Raw genomic sequence first — 19,006 nt, forward strand, 5'->3', positions numbered from 1 at the left:
TTTGCTTCGCGGTACTTGATTGCTGGTTTTGCCCTGAATCGGCAACTAGCCAGAAAAATATTCTACAGGAAATTTAACATTGTACAGCAGCTTTACATGGAGGAGGAATATATTTCACCCTCTGCTTTTCCCTCTCTAAAATATACGATTTCCTGGGGGTTGATACCCCCTCGCCCTGGCTATGTCACTGTACTGGATGTTGCCCTCCTGCACATTGCAATGCACACTGCTTTTCTTTTCTTGTTTGCACTTCCCCTCCCCCCCCCCCCCCCAAAAAAAAAACGGGGGGGGGGGGGGGCAGAGGCTGAACCACCACTGATGCCCCTCACACTTCCTGAACAGATAACCAAAATCTTGCCCATGTTACTGAACCTCTCCCCACAATAATATGCCACTCCATGCAAGCGACACAAGTAAAAATCCAGTCTCCAGGTACAGTACTCCAAATATGCCAATGTTCAATAAAGCAGGATCACCCACAAGACAAAAATATGAAACTAAAAACAAATTTTATTATGAATCTTTTATTTCATTTGGTAACCATATTGCATAGATACTAGCATCAGGTATGAGTATTGTAATAATTGACTGTGTAAAGGCCTATGGTGTAGACCCTTATTATTTTGAACTTGATTGGAAATGAATGCACTGTTACGAGGCACGTCCAGAAAGAAATTTCTGTTCGCATAACTGCCCTTCATATTTGCTGTGCGCAGTCTCGGACAGTTTGTGTGAAGAGATGCTGAAAAAGTTTTTGCTATCGTTTTCTCAAAGATCGAAATGATGACGACAATCTAAAGGAAGTCCTGATATGGCAGACTAAACAAACCATACATTTGTTTCACAGCAGGTGGCATCATTCTACAGAAAATGCAAAAACTGATGCCCTGCTATGACAAGGTACTCAATAGTGGGTGGAAACTGCATAGAGATGTTGTTTAAGATATGTGGGATTCTCTGAAAATAAAACGTTTTGATAACAGGTTCAAAACGATATAGTATACTTTCTGGATCCCCCTCGTATTTTACAATAGTGTGACACACACATACAGAAGGATTCTGTGACGTACATTTTCCAATGTAGCCAGATGAGGTACACGTAGGCACCTGATCCCACATATTCACAGCACATACACATGGATCCTCAATGTTCTATGTTGATAATACTGTAAAATTGACACCATTTGAGCGAGGAAAAATACATTTAGTAGAACCTGCATGTGAGGACCCGTAACAAAGGTGAAAAAACTGTACACGTACATCTCTGGCGCAATAAAGCTATCCATATAAAAAGTATTGATACTATGCTGGAGATTCCCTATAACCTAAGGCTTCTGAAAAGACCAATGACAGTTGAACGAGCCCTTGTGCTCCTCTTGAAGCCGGTTGCCTGATGGTCACATGTCTTAGCATTGTAAATGTCCGGATAATTATCTTGGAACTGAAAGGAAAAGGAGTAAAAGCAACTAGGTCCGAGACGATGAAAGGTCACAAAACAATAACGTCGGGGGGGGAACTCAAAATACCTGCTTCATGCGTCTGGAACGTTCCTTATCCGAAAGCCTTGGATCTTGGAGAATGTCGTCAAAGAGATCCATAAGGGCTTTTTCGGACACATACTTTTTCTGGGCCTCGAATTCCACCGTGGAAACGCGGTTACAGTAAGCGATGGCGGGAGGGTCATCTGGATCGCACACTTGCTGTAACAGACGTAGAAACGGATCAAGCAGTGGAGGCAGAAGAGGTTATTCTGCTCTCGTATCATGTATTCTACAAAGTGAAAACTTGTACACAGAAGTTCTGGTGTGCTGCATGGGCGTTCCCAGGAAGTTTTGCAGGGGGCAGGCAAAGGGAGGAGCTTACAAAGGTCTGGGGGCAAAGCATGCAACCAATAGATGGACACCAATCAAAACCTCTGATATGTGGGGGTTCAGTAGGGGTCTTCGTTTTCGGGTTAAACCCCCCCCACTTGAACAAATTTTCAAGAATTCAGGTAAAACCCAATATCTAACCAAAATCCTTGCGGTCCTTCAACGTGTCATTCTCGGTAAATCGTCGCAAAAGTGAATCACAATATCCGCAAACAGAGCTATTTTTGACAACCTATATTTGTCCTCTGTTTATGATCCCCTCCTGCAGGAGTCAAAGACGAGCTTTTGTGGAGCCCGGGCAAGTGTTTAGATACTATCACTTTTCATTCAGGTTCATTCGCGGTCATTCACTATCCCGATTCCGAGCAGAAATATAAAGATTATTGTTTCTCGTCCCAGTGTCACGGCAGTAGCTCGTTTCATATGCCTTTCGTTTCACCCGAAAATTCCCCGGTGACATATCAAACGGAGATCATAGCGCCCGATTTCTCCCCGAATTCTCACGTGTAAATAGCACCCGATTTTTCCTTCCCGAATTTGAAAGATCATAAAACCCGAAAAAGAAGAACCCTAGTGATCCGGTTGGACAAGGTTCAGATTGTTATCACGACATCCGAGTATAAATCATGGCGACCTGCAAGTAAAAAGCGTGCAATTTCCACGAATGATCTTGGAGCTCCAGGGGAGCCGTAAAGGAGACCCTCCTCGGAACGCCCATGGTTGGCGGACATGAGGAAGAAACCCATGCCTCAAACTACACACAGTTTGCGAGGTAGGTATACCTATGCAGCGGTATAAAAACCTGATATACTGTACAACAATATAGGTAGGGAGTGACTTTTTCGGGTTAAACCCGATTCCGCCCGGTTATTCCCCCCGAACTGACCTCCGACCAATTCGGGTTAAACCCGATTTCTCCCCGAATTCCAGTCACTATGAAATCCTCAAGTGACGTTTCCACTGAAGACGAACAAAGGTCGCCACGTGTAACACATGTAAGAATGGGTCACATACGTTCCCAGCAATACACCCATGTGTGTCAACACTGTCTATGCCTTCGACGATTACCGCTGGAAGGTCACGATCTCGCAAAAACAACAACAAAAGAACAAAAAAGAGAGATTAGGAAATGACTTAATAGACAAGAGGAGAAACAAAGACACCTGATAACACCCGAAGGCACAATTATCGCCCGATTTCTCCCGAATTACAGATTTTAAAATAGCGCCCGATTTTTACCCCCCGAATCTGAGAAAGGCATGTAACCCGAAAAAGTCACTCCTTAAATATAGGGTTATCCACAATGTACGAAAATGAGAGGCAACCTTGACTGCTTATATAAGAAGCAATTGACGAAAGCTTGCCAATTAAATATGTCACACAATATTCAGTTAGCTGCAAACTGCTTTACAGCTATCGCGTACGGTTGGGAGGCTCGAGCCCGGCGAATGCAGCAGCCCTGAGACTAATTCCTCAAAAGGCAGAGCGCTCACTCTCCAATCTTGCATTTTTGTTTCCACCGGTAGCGCGTTCCCTAATTCACCAGAACCCTGCTTCCCTCTCTGTCAACACGAGCGGTGTATTTTATTATCGGCATTATAAATCCTTAGAATCCACACACTTAAAGGAGTACAGAGGGCCATCCAAAAAAATGTCAGATTAAGACATCTGATGAAAGTGTGTGTGTCATTATACCGAATAGCGCGAAAGGTTTTGATGTGTGCAATTCGTTTCCCAGAAAAAAACTCGCATAAACATAGCTCCGCGCGTTCACCCTTAACTCGCCACTCCAGCTATAACGAGGATGAGGAGGTATGATGGCACGTCACCGATGACGGCATAAGGAGACTCGTTCTGGTTTGCCGGTCAGTGGGGGTCAGCGCCTTGTCCCTTTGCCGCCGTAAACCTGTTTTGCCAGTTTTCCCGGAGAATTGGGGATAGAAGGAGCGGCCGAAGCATTACCGAGCAAGGAGAAAGGCTTTATCAGAACCCCGAACAGCCGAGTAGCAGACGACAGCGGAGCAGCAGACAACATTTCTCTAGGCCAATCAGCGAGCGTTCTCCTTATAGCGTCAGCGCGAGGTTCCAGGCAGATCACAGGCTGCTACTGCTCTTCATCACCGTTGTGCACGGTCGCTTTTTGCGGCGTATTTTAAATTCAACTTCTGCGATATTTATGACTCTGTGGTGTAAATTACTTCGCATGGTGCATCTTACTGGCCTACTTAACAGTTTTATTGGAAGAAAACTGGGTGTTAAAAATGACTTCTGTGCTACTTTAAAAGCTCCCAGAATAGAGAAACGTTCACGCAACGTAAATCCTACAACACGAGGGCGTTCCCTTATTGGTGTCGTTTGAATAAGTGAGTAGGAGGAGTTGTGGGAGAGCACGCTGACACGTTTTTTCCTCCTTGCACCTTCCTTTGGATGACACGCAAGAAAATACGTCGATTTCGAGCAAAAAGGGCTCGCAGGAGAGCAGTGTGGAGTGAAACGCTCCGACAAGGCACGCCTATTGCAATTACGCTATGGATCGTCCCTTTAAAGCATCACTTCACCACCAAAGTTGCAGGAAAGATGCACATGCTTTGAACGGATATTATGTGAATGAAAGGGATTCAACATGAGATAAATAAACAGATGCACTCAAGCAGACACACTAGAGAAAAGCATTTATTATCAAAAGCATACAATCAGCAGTTTGGATGCGACATTTCAAACGTATCGTTAAAAAAAAAAAAAAAAACTTAAAAAAAACTTTTAAAAAAAACTTTAAAAAAAAAACAGGCTTGCTGGCAAGAAGAGTTGTGTAAAGAAACACACACAGGAACAAGGCACAGCATATAGCCATGCAGAATACATGCTCTCTCTTTGAAAGGGCTGTGCCAGTCATGGCGATAGTGCAATAAATAGACATAATTTGAGATGTCATTGATTGGATCCCTGTATGTAGCAGCACATTAGGACACAAAAATGAAACATAAGATGGACTTTGAAAGGAACTATAACATATTTGATTTGTTGCGCTTTGATTTTTGTTTCTGGCTGTTTTTGCCTAATTTGTAGTGACAAACATTGTTGAGAGAAAGAGAGAAAAAAAAGTCTATTGCTAATGAAAACTAGATTCACACAATTAAATACGTACTAGATACTTTGCAACGTAGAAGGCAAGTCATGCCTGCACATGTACAGAAAGATTTTTGATTGGCAACAAACTTCATGACCGTTCCATGTCAAAACAGGAGATCGTGAGAATTAAAAGCAACGTAAAATATGTGAGTGTTGCAAACAAAATTCCGTTCCAGGTGCATGACTTTACAAGCTGTTCGCATTTTTAAAATGAAATTCAAACAGGAAACAACATGCTAGCAGTTGCGAGCAACAGGCAACAGTTATGACGTGTACCATTTCATGCTATACTCTTACCCGGCCCCGCCGGAGAATAGCGAGTCTGGCTTCAACTTCCAGGTGAAGCTCACGCGGAGGCACAAAGACAGCGTCGCAGTGATTCACCAGGAATGTAAGCAGACGGCGCGCATCTGTCTGCACTACACTGAAGGATCGACAGGTGCTGAAGAACGTATCCATGAAGCAATCCACAAGCTGTAAAGGAAAACAAGTAGATTCTTGTTAGTTCAAACTCCAGGGAACTACAAATTTTTGTGATTTTTTTCTCGTTAAACTCCCCAATCATCGTCGGTACATTAAAGTAGCAGTAGTTGTGCTGACATTTGTGATTTTTTTGTGATGAAACTCCCCAATCATCATCAGTACATTAAAGTAGCAGTTGTTGCGTTTGAATTAATAGAAATTCGTGTAAATATATTTTGCAACACAAAATTATGGTTCGTTAGGTTTGTATAGCTGAGCTGCACATGCAACACACATTTTTTACCACATTGAAGAGGCATTTCAAAGAAAGATATACACGGTTAACTGTTTTGTCAATACACAGGTCATCACAATTTTCAATGCCAGCCAAAGCAACCAGTTCCTCATGAGACTCTTCTTTAGAAAACAGATACACCCTGAGCTAAGCAATGCGTTCAAAGGCTGGTGCCTCAAGGGGTGCCGTAACTGACACGTAGAAGCCATTTTCTGCCGGCAGGAACATTTTAGGAGAGAACGAAAAGCATGAATAAGACGAAAGTGCCGTTTGAATAAGTGGCCTTCGAGAACATAGCGAGTGCCAAACAAAAATGTGAAATCTGTTCAAATTAACGAAGAGTACGAAATATCCAAGTTTAAATTGGCACACAAAAGGACTCCAGTGTAAAGGCGAAAGGCTTTCGCATACCACATCAAAGTTGCTTCGTGTCGAACTGAGGACAAGCTGACTGTTCCGCGACGTTTTGTAGATGAAACGCAGAAGGAGGTGGAGGTAGCGGCGGCTACGAGGCGGAAGCAGGAGAGATGAGACCTGAAGGGCGCTTGCAGCTATCTGGAGGATGTCGGAATCATTTTGATCTGAATGGGGAAGAAGTTGTATGTTTAAAAGGACGGTAATTAAAGTAGCACAGAAGTCAACTGTTAAGGACTATCCTTGACTTTGCTGAGAGGCCGCAGCGCTCCGCCTTCCGCGCGCCTCCTATTGGCGCGCATTTTGGAGGCGGAGCCTCCCTCGCTCTTGGTCAGCAAAGTCGAGGATAGTCCCGTTGAATAGGCCAGTAAGATGCACCATGCGAAGTGATTCACACCACAGAGTCATAATTACTGCAGAAATTGAATTTAAAGTATGCCACAAAAAGCAACCGTGCACAACAGCGCTGATGAGCAGTACCGCCCTGTGATCTGCTTGGGACCCTGCGCTGACGCTATAAGGAGAACGCTCGCTCATTGGTCTAGAGAAATCTTGTCTGCTACTCCTCTGTCGTCTGCTGCTCGGCTGTTCGGGGTTCTGAAAAAGCCTTTCTCCTGGTTCGGTAATGATTCGGCCGCTCCTTCTATCCCCAATTCTCCGCGAGAACTGGCAAAACTGGTTTACGGCGGCAAAGGGACAAGGCGCTGACCTCCCACTGACCGGCGAACCAGAACGAGTTCTCCTTATAACGTCATCGGTGACGTGACATCATACCTTCCTCGTAATACCCGGAGGGGCGAGTTAAGCGTGAAGGTGCGGACCCATGTTTATGCAAGTTTTTTTTGTGGGAAAGAAACTGCACACATCAAAACCTTTAGCGCCATTCGGTAAAATGACACACACACTTTCATCAGACGTCTCAATCTGAAAATTTTTTGGAAGGCCCTCTGCACTCCTTTAAATTAGTTGATTAACTAGGTACCGAAGTTGAACACAGCAGGCGATGAGGACGACACATTGTCGATGCATCGTCTACGTTCCACAAACTCAAGAAAATGTTACCTCTTTCTACAGTACGCCAGTTCGCTTTCACCACTTCAATTCATCTGAACAATGTTTCTCGCTCTACTACGATTCCACAAATAATAGAAGGTTTCCAGTATGTTCAAATAATGCACTAAGATAATCTGTATTTCAACCGCGATCTTTAGCATCATGTTACCATTTTCATGTATGTTTCACAGATGCTTCATGTATACTGCATCAGAAATGTATTAATAATTATTTTAAAATTATCGTTTTTATGTTTGTGGTTTAACATTGCAGTTCCCTCACTTATGTATTGACAAACATTGCATTACATACAATATAGTGTATACCATAGCAAATCACGCTATCTGGCAGAGTTTGATAACAATGGAGTTCTTACCATATGCATTCAGATGCGTTTCGTGCGCGTAAAACGGCACACCACTTCTCTCCAGCTTAACACCAGGAACTCGCATAATTTTAGATTTCCCGTCTGCAGCTCTTCCAGAGAGGAAACTCTCCGCACTTTGCCTGTAGCTGACACATTCCACAGCTTTGCAGCTCCCAGTACTCGAAGAGAGCGAACTCGCCAGAGACGACGAACAGGCGAGGGAATCCACAGATGAAGATAGCCGCTTTGGCTCACTGTCCACGCTCCAAGTTGAACCGAAAGCGGGATTGACGTATCCGCCTGCACATTCGATGCGAAGGTTCTCGTCGTTCCTGACCTTCCGCATCTCTTCTCTTCGCTTGATCTTCCTCAAGGTTAGAAAACCTTTCGTCTCAAGGGAGGCCGTGCTCTTTATGACTGCTTCTCTCGGAGCTGAGGCGCTCGCACAAGCGTAGTGTGACAGGTCCTCGAAGGAAGTGGCACGGCAGAGCGGCTTCTGGTATTCAGCTCTGTGAAATCCCAGTTCAGCATCTGCATATCGCATTCGGTTGACACCTGCCACACAGGGCCTTCCGAGAGCGGAGCTGCAGGTACTGATGGTGCTGGCGGAGTCGGTGCTAGATCCTGCTTCGAAGTCTGTGGAACTGTAGCTAGTGAGAGAGGCGCGATCACCTGCTAGCCTTCCCTGCGGAGAACAAAAGCCGGCAGAAATATTTATGTGGGGACTGTGCAGCGGATTTTAAGAACGGGTCTCCAATTAAGCAGTTAGGCTCTTACTGGAGTACTGGATGAATACAAAGAGAGCAGTTATGACAGTGAAAGTGGAGATAGGGTGCAGACAAACTGGTACAGCTTGGGACCGGTGGCGTAGCGTGAGGGGGCCGTAGGGGCAGTCGCCCCAGGTGCAAGATTTTTTGGGGCGCGTATTATCAATAGAGTAAAAAAGTTTGAAATAAAAACAGTGAAACTGTTCATCACTTTAAAAATCTCATTGTTTTTAAGATAGTGTACTGCTGAAACGATCTTCTGGGCGCCTCAAAGACGGAGGCGGTTGAAGCTGTTCGGTATACCACGCCAGTGTAAAATTGCATAGTAGCAAGGCAGTAGATTAGGTAGCAGAAGCCAGTAGGCAGTAGATTGCGTGCGTTGAGACAGCTGTTCGTATGCTCATATTGAAGCAACCATGACCCAGCGTTCCGCAAACTTTTGTCCCAAGCTGTACTTAATCATGTCAGGCTTGCTGTAAGAGATGTAGCCATGAAGCAGATTCCATTATCTGTATGAAAGATACTTTACGTATGACCAGACAACTGAAACGACATGAAACCATTCTTGGCAAATCTAGAGAATCGTTTTACCGACAAGATAAAGTAGACATAAGTTACAATAAAAATAAAATTTAAAAATTAAGACAAAAATTAAATGCATAATCAAAGTTAAGGAGAATATATAAGGCCCTAACACAGCAAATGTAACAACAGCTCGATTAAATGTCATAATCCAATAGCCAAGTATTGCAAACCATTAGACATGTGTAAATATTCGAATTTTTCAAATACCAAGGCAAATAATTCTCTATTCTATTTGATTTCCAAATCGAATACAGAATTCTACACTCGAATTTTTAAGTGAATCGAATCTATGTCTCTTCCAAATCGGACATGTATGTTCGAACAGTTCCAAAGCTGCACACAAATATACATGGAGAGCCTTGCGCTGTAGGGTTAAACCCAGTAAAATCCTTTGTACCTCCCCCACCTCTCAATTTGCATCATCATCACTTCGGGTAAAACCAAAAGTGCAAATTCAGCCACGAATACAGGCACTGGAGGATGCTAAGCACTGCACATTCAGCACAGCCGCTCAGCATCTCGTGTTCATCTAAAATGTGAGACAGGCTCCTGTATTTTTTTAATTTTAATTTTCCTCCTGGAAAATCTGCTTTTCCACCTCGTATATGCTAATATATCCCGACTTCACCCTGTTTCACAGCTCCTGAAATAAAGCTAGATTTTTACCCCATATTTAAAAAAAAAAAAACACAAGGGTCTACCTATAATACATGCTGTGCACACACTTATACATATCTGTACATGTGCTACAAGTGTATCCAGTTCGATTATACAACTATTCACCTCATATAGCTTGTTACGTATCTATTCGCTTCGGTTTTAGAATAATTATTCGCACATGCCAATAAACCATCAAGGAAGTGAAAGCACATACAAAATTTGTTGCATTCGGTCTGCCAGCAGATGTAGATCCACAAACATTAGACATCGTTAGGCCTTTGGGGTGTTGCACCGTTTGTGTCTCTTCGTTCAAATGCATTAGGCTCCCTTGAACACTCATGCTGCACAGCAAGTTTTCAATAGAGGCACCAGGTGAGTGAAGCTGGCTGTTGTCCTCATTGTCACTCTCGTCATCTGGCAGTATGCCTGCAGAAAAAAAAAAACAAAAAAAAAAAACATCATACATAGTTAAACATGGCCGCAAAACACAAGCAAAAATTTTTGAAGATGACGTACCAAATGCAGAGCAGAAGAGCTTGTTGACAGGATGAGGTACCAAATGCATCCCGAAGGTCTCGAAGAATTCGCCAACGACTTTGAGGACGTCCGCCTCAAATCCTGGGTAGTTTGGCAGGCTGCTACCACCTCCTGTGGTTTTAGGCCCTTCGAGAAAGAAAGAACAACTGCACAGGCTGAACAAAGAAAAACACAACATTTAAGCCTCACCAAAGTGCAAGCAATGATCTGAAAGACGTCATTCACTGACTTTTAGTCTAATGCCATCTTTATATCATTGCTCAGTAGTTGATGAGGCTTAAAATGTTGCTTTTGCTATTATTATTTGGTCAAGGGCAGATCCTGACCCTTGGTTTGGGGGGGGCTCTTTGTTGGAGCACCCCCCCCTCCCCCTTGATACAGCACTGTGTTTGTTCAGTCCACACATGAAATATGTGGGAAAAGGTACCAACTTTTGGGGGTGTGTTTCTATATGTGTATTTGTGTTCAAGCATAAAGTCATCAATTCACAAGCACAATAAATTTCAGAAGTGCAATTCATTATTGCGTATCATTTGCATATCATGCGTGCATATGTTGTTGGTTTTTCTGTGCATGTTTTTCCTAGCTCCTAATAATAAGGTTCACAGCTCTGCACGGTCTAAAGACAATGGCTTCCATATCTCATTTGTCTGTATGTTTTGTGTATTCACTTTCGTGTGCTGATCATGAGCGCCGTCGTCTGTTTTTTTTTTTCGCCAGTTTTTTTTTTCCTGGAAGGCAGTGGGCCAGAATGTTGGGGGGGGGCAAGAAAACTACATTGTCTTGGCTTAGAAGTCCAATGTTTCTGGGCCCTAGGAGCTATGGGGGGGGTTGTCGCCTTGTTACAGAGCCCATGGTGATGACGAAACATAAATCTGATGGCCTGGGTTTCCTAACACCTAACCGAGTTAGCATACACACCTTGCTGCTCTTATAAACACAGTACAGAACTGGTGTTCTTCTGTGTTCGTCCTTGAAATAAAAAGAGCGTATACATGTACATGTGTCAACATGCGTACTTACAGTGTATGAGGCACTTCATTGCATTGATGACCCACTTTGGCAAATCATCTGTGTAGATAAACGCTATTAAGGTAGGGAACAAAATGCACCAGACATTTGCAAAATAACATCTCCAGACACCACGGGGTCATAATGCTGCTTGTCACACTGGGGATGGGCTACAAAACCCCGTTTTTGTGTTGATTTTATGGAACGTGAAAACTACTAGCATCATCTAAGTTGTTGGTTGCACACTACTGTAACATTCTGCAACGTCAATCTTACATTGCAGATTCATTGACGTATGGCTACTACTCTGAACACATACGATCACTCGAGGTAGAAGGAGTTATGTTGCAAAGGACTAAATCACATTCAACAACTTGCCATTTTTTTCTTTGAGTATGACAACACCATTCCTACTAAGTTGACACATATTGTGCATGATCACACGGCCCGATACACCGTAGCCACCGATAATGTCATCTACGTTGCACTTTCCCAGAAGGCTTCGAAGCCTGGAAAAAGAAGTGAAAAAGATTAGTACATACAGGGTGCACACAGGACAACTAAGCGTTGCATGTAACCGTGACCTCACCTTGCGAGAGTCACAGACCGCCATATCAAATGAACCTCGTCGTCTCTAAGCGCCATTGGAAGTGGTGGTCTGTTCATGCCTTTGTCTTTGGCTCTGATTTCTTGCAACTGCTGACCAGCCGCAGAGAAATGCTCCTTTTCTGCACAGTCATCGAAGTTGGGCGCAGGAAGTGGCTCTGCTGCATCCAAGCACGCTGCGTGGTTCTCGCGTGGCTGAAGCGGCGTACGTGCCTTTGGACGTGCAGGTGATTTCACTGATTTCGGTGACGAGCGAGCTACAAACCTGCGTACATAATGACGGTGCATTATTACCAAAGAATATTTTTTAGGACGTGTTACTTTTGAAATAATATAGACTCAAATAAGTGCTCTTAGGCCCATATTAATATATAAAGTAGCAATCTTACCGGTATAGCTGTTTGTCATCTTGAAAGGGCTTTCTTTTGCTACCTTTAACGGCTTTGATTATATAACTTTCTGCAAACTTCTGAAGTAACTGAACGGTTTGTTCTCTGAAGAAGAAAAAGAGAAACTGATTGTTTGGTAATTGAGTGTTAACTGTCAAAAAGTAGGGGAAAGTAGAAATCAAGACCTCTTTAGGTGTGAATTTACGAGCATTTCACAAGATTTTCACAATTCCAAAGGAATGCACAAGATAAAATGGTTAAAAAGCAAGCGAGCTGGTGGCTAAGATCCATGACGAAAACCCGAGACTGGGAACTGTTTGGGACTCTGTTTGTCGTCTGTTTTTCGTCTTTTTCCCAGTCTCGGGTTTTCGTCATGATGCACAAGAATTTACCTGGTGACACTTGGTCCAAAATTTTTGTCGTTTCTCAGGTAGTCATGAAGCCATGAGACTGCGTCACAGGCTATGAAGCAATTATCGTACGTCCTCATGTGTTTCCTGTGTTTTCCAGTGGACAGCCCATCTCGGAAAGACTTGATTATTTGGTTCCACTGGCAGCAAAAATTAGTAGCAGAGCGTCAATTTGACAGTTTGACAAAGTTTATCAAACAGTTTTCAGGGCAGTATAGCAACAAGGACATGCTCATAGCTTGTCAAAATATACAAAACTTTAGTGGCCTCTATGTGATAACTTTAATATTTCGCTTTCGAATAACCCATCTGAGCATGCAAGCACAATGGCAGAAGCAGCTTGGACATACCAGCCATGTCGCTCGGTACTGCCTGCCTTTACAGCTCTCCATAGTCTCTACGTGGCACTATCTCCATTAGATAGTATTATATATACGTAGTAATTATATCAACTACCCGTATTCACATAAAGTCCAGAAAGAAAGTCGTGAAGTTCAAAACGGGCCGCTTCCATGGTTAGCGGTAGTTATTCTCGCCTCTCATTGGTTGTCGCAATGGTCGCAATCTCCGCACAGTGTTGCTGGATGAGCAACGTTGTAAAAGCTGCTACGTCATTCGCATATTGTCCCATTCGGCATTCGTCTTTCCTTCCTTCAGTCTCCTGGGTTTTCCTCCAGGGCGTGTCATGAACCTAGCATGAACTCAGTGGCGGATCCAAGGGGGCGATCGCCCCCCCCCCCCAAAACGTCAGTTTATACATTGGATTTCCCTCTCCCCCACTGCGCGCTCCGACAAAGAAACCGCCCCCCCAAAACCGAGGGTCTGAATCCGCCCCTGCATGAACTTGGTTGTTGCTCTTTCTGAACCGGCAAGACTGTTCACCTGCGGTCGTTCTGCGGGTAGGAAACGAAGGGGGGGAGAAATGAGAATTTCGCAAAACTGCACACAAACTGCGCTTTCGGTTTGATTTGATGTTCGGTGAAAATGCAGTCAGCCCTCCCCGTCCAGTACAATATTTGATGTTTCCCAGAGTAAGTCGTTGACACCCGCCTATTTGTTTATTTGAATTGGAAGAATTTCAGAATTATCAGGTTTTTCCCAAGCACCCCTCAAAGATTTTACAACCCCCCTAACAAAGAAAAAGTCCGAAAGGTCAGCTGCTGCTGGTGTCACACACACCTACAAAACTCAACCGCCCCCCCCCCCCCCCCTTTTCGCAACTAGTTCAACAAATCTCCTAAAGAAGTGGCACCTTGCTAATTGTATCAAATGTTATAGGCTAGCCTCTACTAAGACAATTTTTTCCAGTAGAGTTGAAGAACAGCAGCACATACCTCGTCATCGACATAGATGCAACAAATTCTTCAAAGTTTCTTGTGATGGACAAGAACTTCGAACAAGTATGCCCCTGTCCGAAACATAAGCGAAAAAGATACGAAACAACAATATAGTACAAATAAACCTTTATTCAGTCCAGTAGCATTAAATCTTCATGAGTATGACAAAAATTAGATTAATTTTATTCAATAGTATTTCATTTCGAAGACAAACACACAAGGTTTCATCTTCACAACCCAAATGTGAGGTAAACTGAAATTGCATTGTAACAAACATACATTCTCATGCACAACAGATCTCGAGTTGCATGTTATTATACATAAAATAAGTATCGCGAAATATGGTGGTTAAAAAAAAAATTATTGCCCCTAACACCGGATACAATTTCCTTCTCCCTGTAATAAATATAGTGTGGCCTATGTGGGAATGACACTTAACAAAGTTTAGGCTGCTATTTATAAAATCGTCATAATTAATACTCGATGACACTCAAAGCACACACTATGTGTGCGTGTACAAAAGGAAGATATGATGCAGTTTCACATCTTCAAAACTACACATACAGCGGTTCAATTCTGAAGAGTTCTAATTTTGACCAACTCTGTCACTCATACCAGAATGTCCCAAACTTCATGCAAGGAAAGGTACTGAATCTAGAGGGACTTCCAGTAAATCGTACGCATATTAAATCTGACAAGAAATAACCTTGACAACGTGAAACGTTTTGTTCATCAAATTCATGCGGTTGTACAAACATCAGGAATTAAGTGCCTGTGGCAAAGTTGCAGTAGGCATAAGGAGCCAGACCTACAAAGATACAAACTCAACCCAACTCCGCCACTGCTAACAAACAACTTTTCTACTGCAACAATCCTGTGCCGGCAAGCCAGCCGCCATCATCGTCCGAGCGATGCTATCCTATCACCAACCGTATGATTTCCAACCTTGAGGGCAATATATAACTGAAAGTCAATAGAGAGGCACTTGATGCAGCACGAGATGCTGTTGTAGGTATCTTCTCCTAGTCTTCTTTTAAAGTTTTCTCTTTTTTTTTTCTCCTCGCGGAGGGGAGGCTACCCGGCCGCTCTCCTGTGTCTCCAATTATCAGCCTTTGCAAATGCACGAGGCAATTTTTGGAGGTTTCATTGTGTATCAGATGCACTCAACAGCCTGTGCACTTGGCACTGCCTGGCCATTTGTTGTCACCTCGGCCATGTTGAAGTCCTGGAACAAAAAAGAGGTACAGGTGTACCCACACTGGTACAGGTGGCCACGGAGAACATTTCAAAGTACGTGTACTGGAAGGAATTCACAATAACAGTTCAAAACACACACTCACTATATTCTTTTCAAGTGACTGACATCACACTGGGAAACTCTGATCTGACAGCTTCCTTGATTGTATCGTTTGTGTAGAGTGCTCGAAGTACGCAAAAATTACCTATGTTGCTCAACTTTTAGGTTCACATGCTTTCACAGCTTCAAAGTCAAAAAGTGTTCTTCTTGCTTACTGTTTTATGTTAATACAAAATACAACGTTTATTCATAACTGCTGCACAGCCCAACAATCGGAAATACTAAAGATACGAGCGCATGTCAGATGCACCATCCACATTGTTTTGCAATGCAATTATCTCCTCTTTTTTTACTTCTTTTCAAAATGTTATTTCTGTTCCTAGTTTTAACTGGCGTTATACAGTAGCCGACCGATTTTCCGGACTTGGCGGTGATTGGGAAAAAGTCAGAATAATACAGCAAACAATGTTGCGAAATGGGCCGGTTGGTACATCATTTAAAACCATTAAAAAAAACCGAGTGCTGGGTACGAACGAGACAGTACCCAGTCGTCGTTCGATGTTGTTCGTACCCAGCACTATTTTTTTTTTAACGCTTTTAAATAATACAGCAGTTTGACAAATCCGACGATCGCTAAATTTAGCTTTATTTCACCTCGTCTGCGCTAAAGAGGTCGGTAATCGTGCCATTTCCGTGTTATGATACCCGCTTGCATTTGCGCGAGCGTCGTATGTTGGTCACACACATATGACAACAGCGACAATGCGTCAAAAGCTGGTGAATAGCTACAGCGTGCCCAAACAGAAACTCAACTGGTGTCCCGACCGCCCAAAAGCGCCAGCACGCGCTTGCCGTCGCCATGGCGCCACCTAGCGGTATGGTTCGGAAGTTTTAGAACAGTCTCGCCTAGGATTCCAACACATCATGCATGGTCTTAGTTTCAACCCAGCTGTACCACATAAACCAACCATAACATAACTGGTTCAGCAGAATGCATGTTCATTACAATGAGCAGCACAAGCAACCATTGGTGTGCTTACATGCTTTTCATATGTCACAGTAATAAGCAATGCTGCCATAAGTAATAGTAAGCATAAACAGAGTGCTGACTCCCGTTGCTGTGTGCGAGGAGTGTTTGATGATAAGCCATATAATACGTTATGTAATATTATACTTCACGATATACAATATATACGCAATTTGATATAAGCCATTTTAAGTGGTCATCCTGTGTTCAAGTTTGCACATGTAACTAAGATAAAAGCAGTGAAAAGTGTCCATAGCTTAACCATGTCCATGTAGATATAACCGTTTATCTGAATACAACAGCTAAACGCTCAACATATCTGTGTGGGTGCGCTTCTTTCAACACATGACGAACTTGCGTTGACAAATGACAAAAAGCACCTAAGAGTTAAATGAACTATACCTTCAGTGTGGCGATGGGCTGCTTGAAAGCGCCATCAACAAGCGGAACACGCTTGTACTGTCGGCGATGCATGTCATCGACAGACGTCAAGTACCAGGTGCCTGGGAATAATTGGTCGACAGGCCCCACAGGTGTGTATGGAGCTGCAAGATACAACATGACACATATATTTTGAGCAAGGTTAAGGTACAGGGTTTGCCAAGATAAACTTCGGGGTTTGTAACGAAGATAATACAAATTAGAACAGTGTCAGAAAGCTAAAGTAGATGTTAGAAGACGTATTATGCCCCAAACTTTTATGTCGATAACGCCGCTTGGTCTGTTTCTCTGCGGATAAATCGTGAAAATTAAAAAATCGACGCTGCCTAAACGGCTGTACCTGTGTTTCAGCTTCTTTCCGTCAGATGGCGAAACGGTCGAACGCGGCGTTGCAGAGTACGATGCTGCATTCAGTTCCACTTGTTCAGATTTCTATGTCGTCTGCAACGCCGCGTTCGACCGTTTCGCCCTCTGACGGAAAGAAGCTGAAACACAGGTATAGCCGTTTAGGCAGCAGCGATTTTTTAATTTTCACGATCTATCCGCAGAGAAACAAACCAAGCGGCATTATCGACATAAAATTTTGGGGCATAATACGTCTTCTAACATTTACTTTAGCTTTCTGACACTGTTCTAATTTGTTTTATCTTTGTTACAAACCCCGAAGTTTATCTTGGCGAGCCCTGTATAATACAAAATAAAATGACCATCATGCTTTTAGTCCCTGGTGGCACTTTAACAGTGTGAGACGCACCCTGATGGTGGGTGTCTTCCCTAAGCTGCATGATACGGGCAAATTCTGCAGGAGGCGTCCGGCACCTCTGTGCCAGGCGTGCAGGGAGGTCAGCTAAGCTGCTGTGCAGGCTGTGCAGAGGTGACGTCGGGGCGAGATCGCTGGTCACCCGCAGGCTGAACAGTGTTGCCGCCAGACCAGACCCATACGAGAACATGCCGATGCGCTGGCCAGCCAGCTCATTTACAGGTACGCTGGAAAGTCGACAACATGTGGTCAAACTTCATATTTCCTGGATATGGCATCGTTAACCAGTTCACTCCGCAAGAATAAATTTGTAGATTTTTTGTTTCAAGAGAGCGGTGCCCCATTACCTGATTTATTGAATACTTGCTTCATGTTTCAACAACGCGAGCGAGGCCGTGAAAATCAGAATATTTGAAGTCGAATCGAATAACGAATCGAATGGGAGGAAAAAAATGCTGAATACCGAATAGAATATTCGTGCAAATTTTACAGTATGTGCCTTTTTCACTAAAAGTTTCCAATTTGTGTAGCTTATGTCTTTAGTGAAATTTTTCTGGCATTAACTGTCACAAAAGAGACACGCAATTCTTCTGCGGGAATCCCCCACTCTTTAATTTTACATGATATTGATGATAGTGTTTCCTGCTTTTCAGGTGACTCTACACTTTCTCATGTAATCATCTTGATTTCAAAATTTGATGTCAGGCAGTGGCATGTTACACAGATGAGGCTATAATTGTTTCTGAACATCCACAGGTCACTTGTGAAACAGACAAATTGCCATCCTGCCTCAGCTTGAATGTCCGCCATGAACGTCCTTTAGCTCCTCTGGTGGAGTGTGTATGTGTCGCCTAGGGAAGCTGCGTTGCTGAAATTTTGAACTTGAGGGACATCCATAGGACACCCTTTTCGTTCCTGGGCTGCAGGCATTATTCAAGACTCTTAATTCTTTGAAGGCAACCTCCCAGACATCAAATGAAAATCCCCCGCCGGCACTGCTAAAGCGGACGTGGGAGGGATGCTGCCCCTGCCTCAGGCGAAGTATACACAATTCACTTGGGCTAACGTTATCTTAAATTAAACACAGGTCCGCCTGTGTTGGTCCTGCAGCACTGGCAATTTTGTAAAGCAGGCTTCACCCTGTGCAGGTAAGCATCAGGTGAAGCCCACTTTCAGGGTGGTGTCGTTCATGTTCGGAAAACTGGATATCGGATATTCTATTCAAATAAGAGAACTCGAATATTCGCACACCCTATAATTGATTACTAGCATTCTAAGTACGCAATTAGAATCGACATGGTTTGAAATTCCCGAGCAGAGAGACGTGTGTGCAATGTCAGTGTGACGACAGGCTTCGATCACTCCTGCTGCACAATCCACTGCGTCACGCTGCAGTGCGTGGGAGAGGATGCTGACATGTGACCACCACAGCATCACAGAAACGTCACGTGGGCTGATGAGGAGATTCTCGTGCATGCTCCTCCTTGTGGTCGTGGGTCCGTTGGCAGCTCTCATGACAAAATATGCCGGACTAGGGGGGGTCACAGGAGAGCTCTTTTTGCAGTCAAATGCTCCTGAAGAACATGTT

The 19,006-nt window shown here is 43.6% G+C and overlaps 2 protein-coding genes across 8 annotated transcripts in view; both read right to left on the reverse strand.

Annotated features, from left to right (window-relative positions):
* Positions 1–490: 490 nt before the first annotated feature.
* Positions 491–13,111, reverse strand: LOC135391227 (DEP domain-containing protein 1A-like). The gene is made up of 13 exons (XM_064621394.1): positions 12,907–13,111; positions 12,539–12,696; positions 12,147–12,251; positions 11,741–12,022; positions 11,530–11,660; positions 11,164–11,211; positions 10,120–10,266; positions 9,818–10,029; positions 7,601–8,276; positions 6,169–6,338; positions 5,298–5,474; positions 1,527–1,700; positions 491–1,441 (listed from the first exon to the last, which is right to left on the reverse strand). Exons 1-13 carry the CDS (start codon positions 12,946–12,948, stop codon positions 1,319–1,321), a joined length of 2,445 nt encoding a protein of 814 aa, XP_064477464.1. The 5' UTR covers positions 12,949–13,111; the 3' UTR covers positions 491–1,318.
* An 893-nt stretch (positions 13,112–14,004) lies between these two features.
* The window catches only part of LOC135391229 (hydroxymethylglutaryl-CoA synthase 1-like), a 28,705-nt gene continuing 23,703 nt past the window's right edge, over positions 14,005–19,006 (reverse strand). For all 7 annotated transcript variants that reach the window (XM_064621400.1, XM_064621398.1, XM_064621396.1 and 4 more), the window contains exons 7-9: positions 17,413–17,645; positions 16,620–16,762; positions 14,005–15,118 (exon numbers count right to left, since the gene is read on the reverse strand). In XM_064621400.1, the coding sequence (XP_064477470.1) occupies positions 15,047–15,118; positions 16,620–16,762; positions 17,413–17,645 (448 nt within the window). In that variant the 3' untranslated portion in view covers positions 14,005–15,046. The remainder of the gene's footprint in view (positions 15,119–16,619; positions 16,763–17,412; positions 17,646–19,006) is intronic.

This window comes from Ornithodoros turicata, chromosome 4, assembly GCF_037126465.1.
Source record: "Ornithodoros turicata isolate Travis chromosome 4, ASM3712646v1, whole genome shotgun sequence".
NCBI lineage: Eukaryota > Metazoa > Arthropoda > Arachnida > Ixodida > Argasidae > Ornithodoros > Ornithodoros turicata.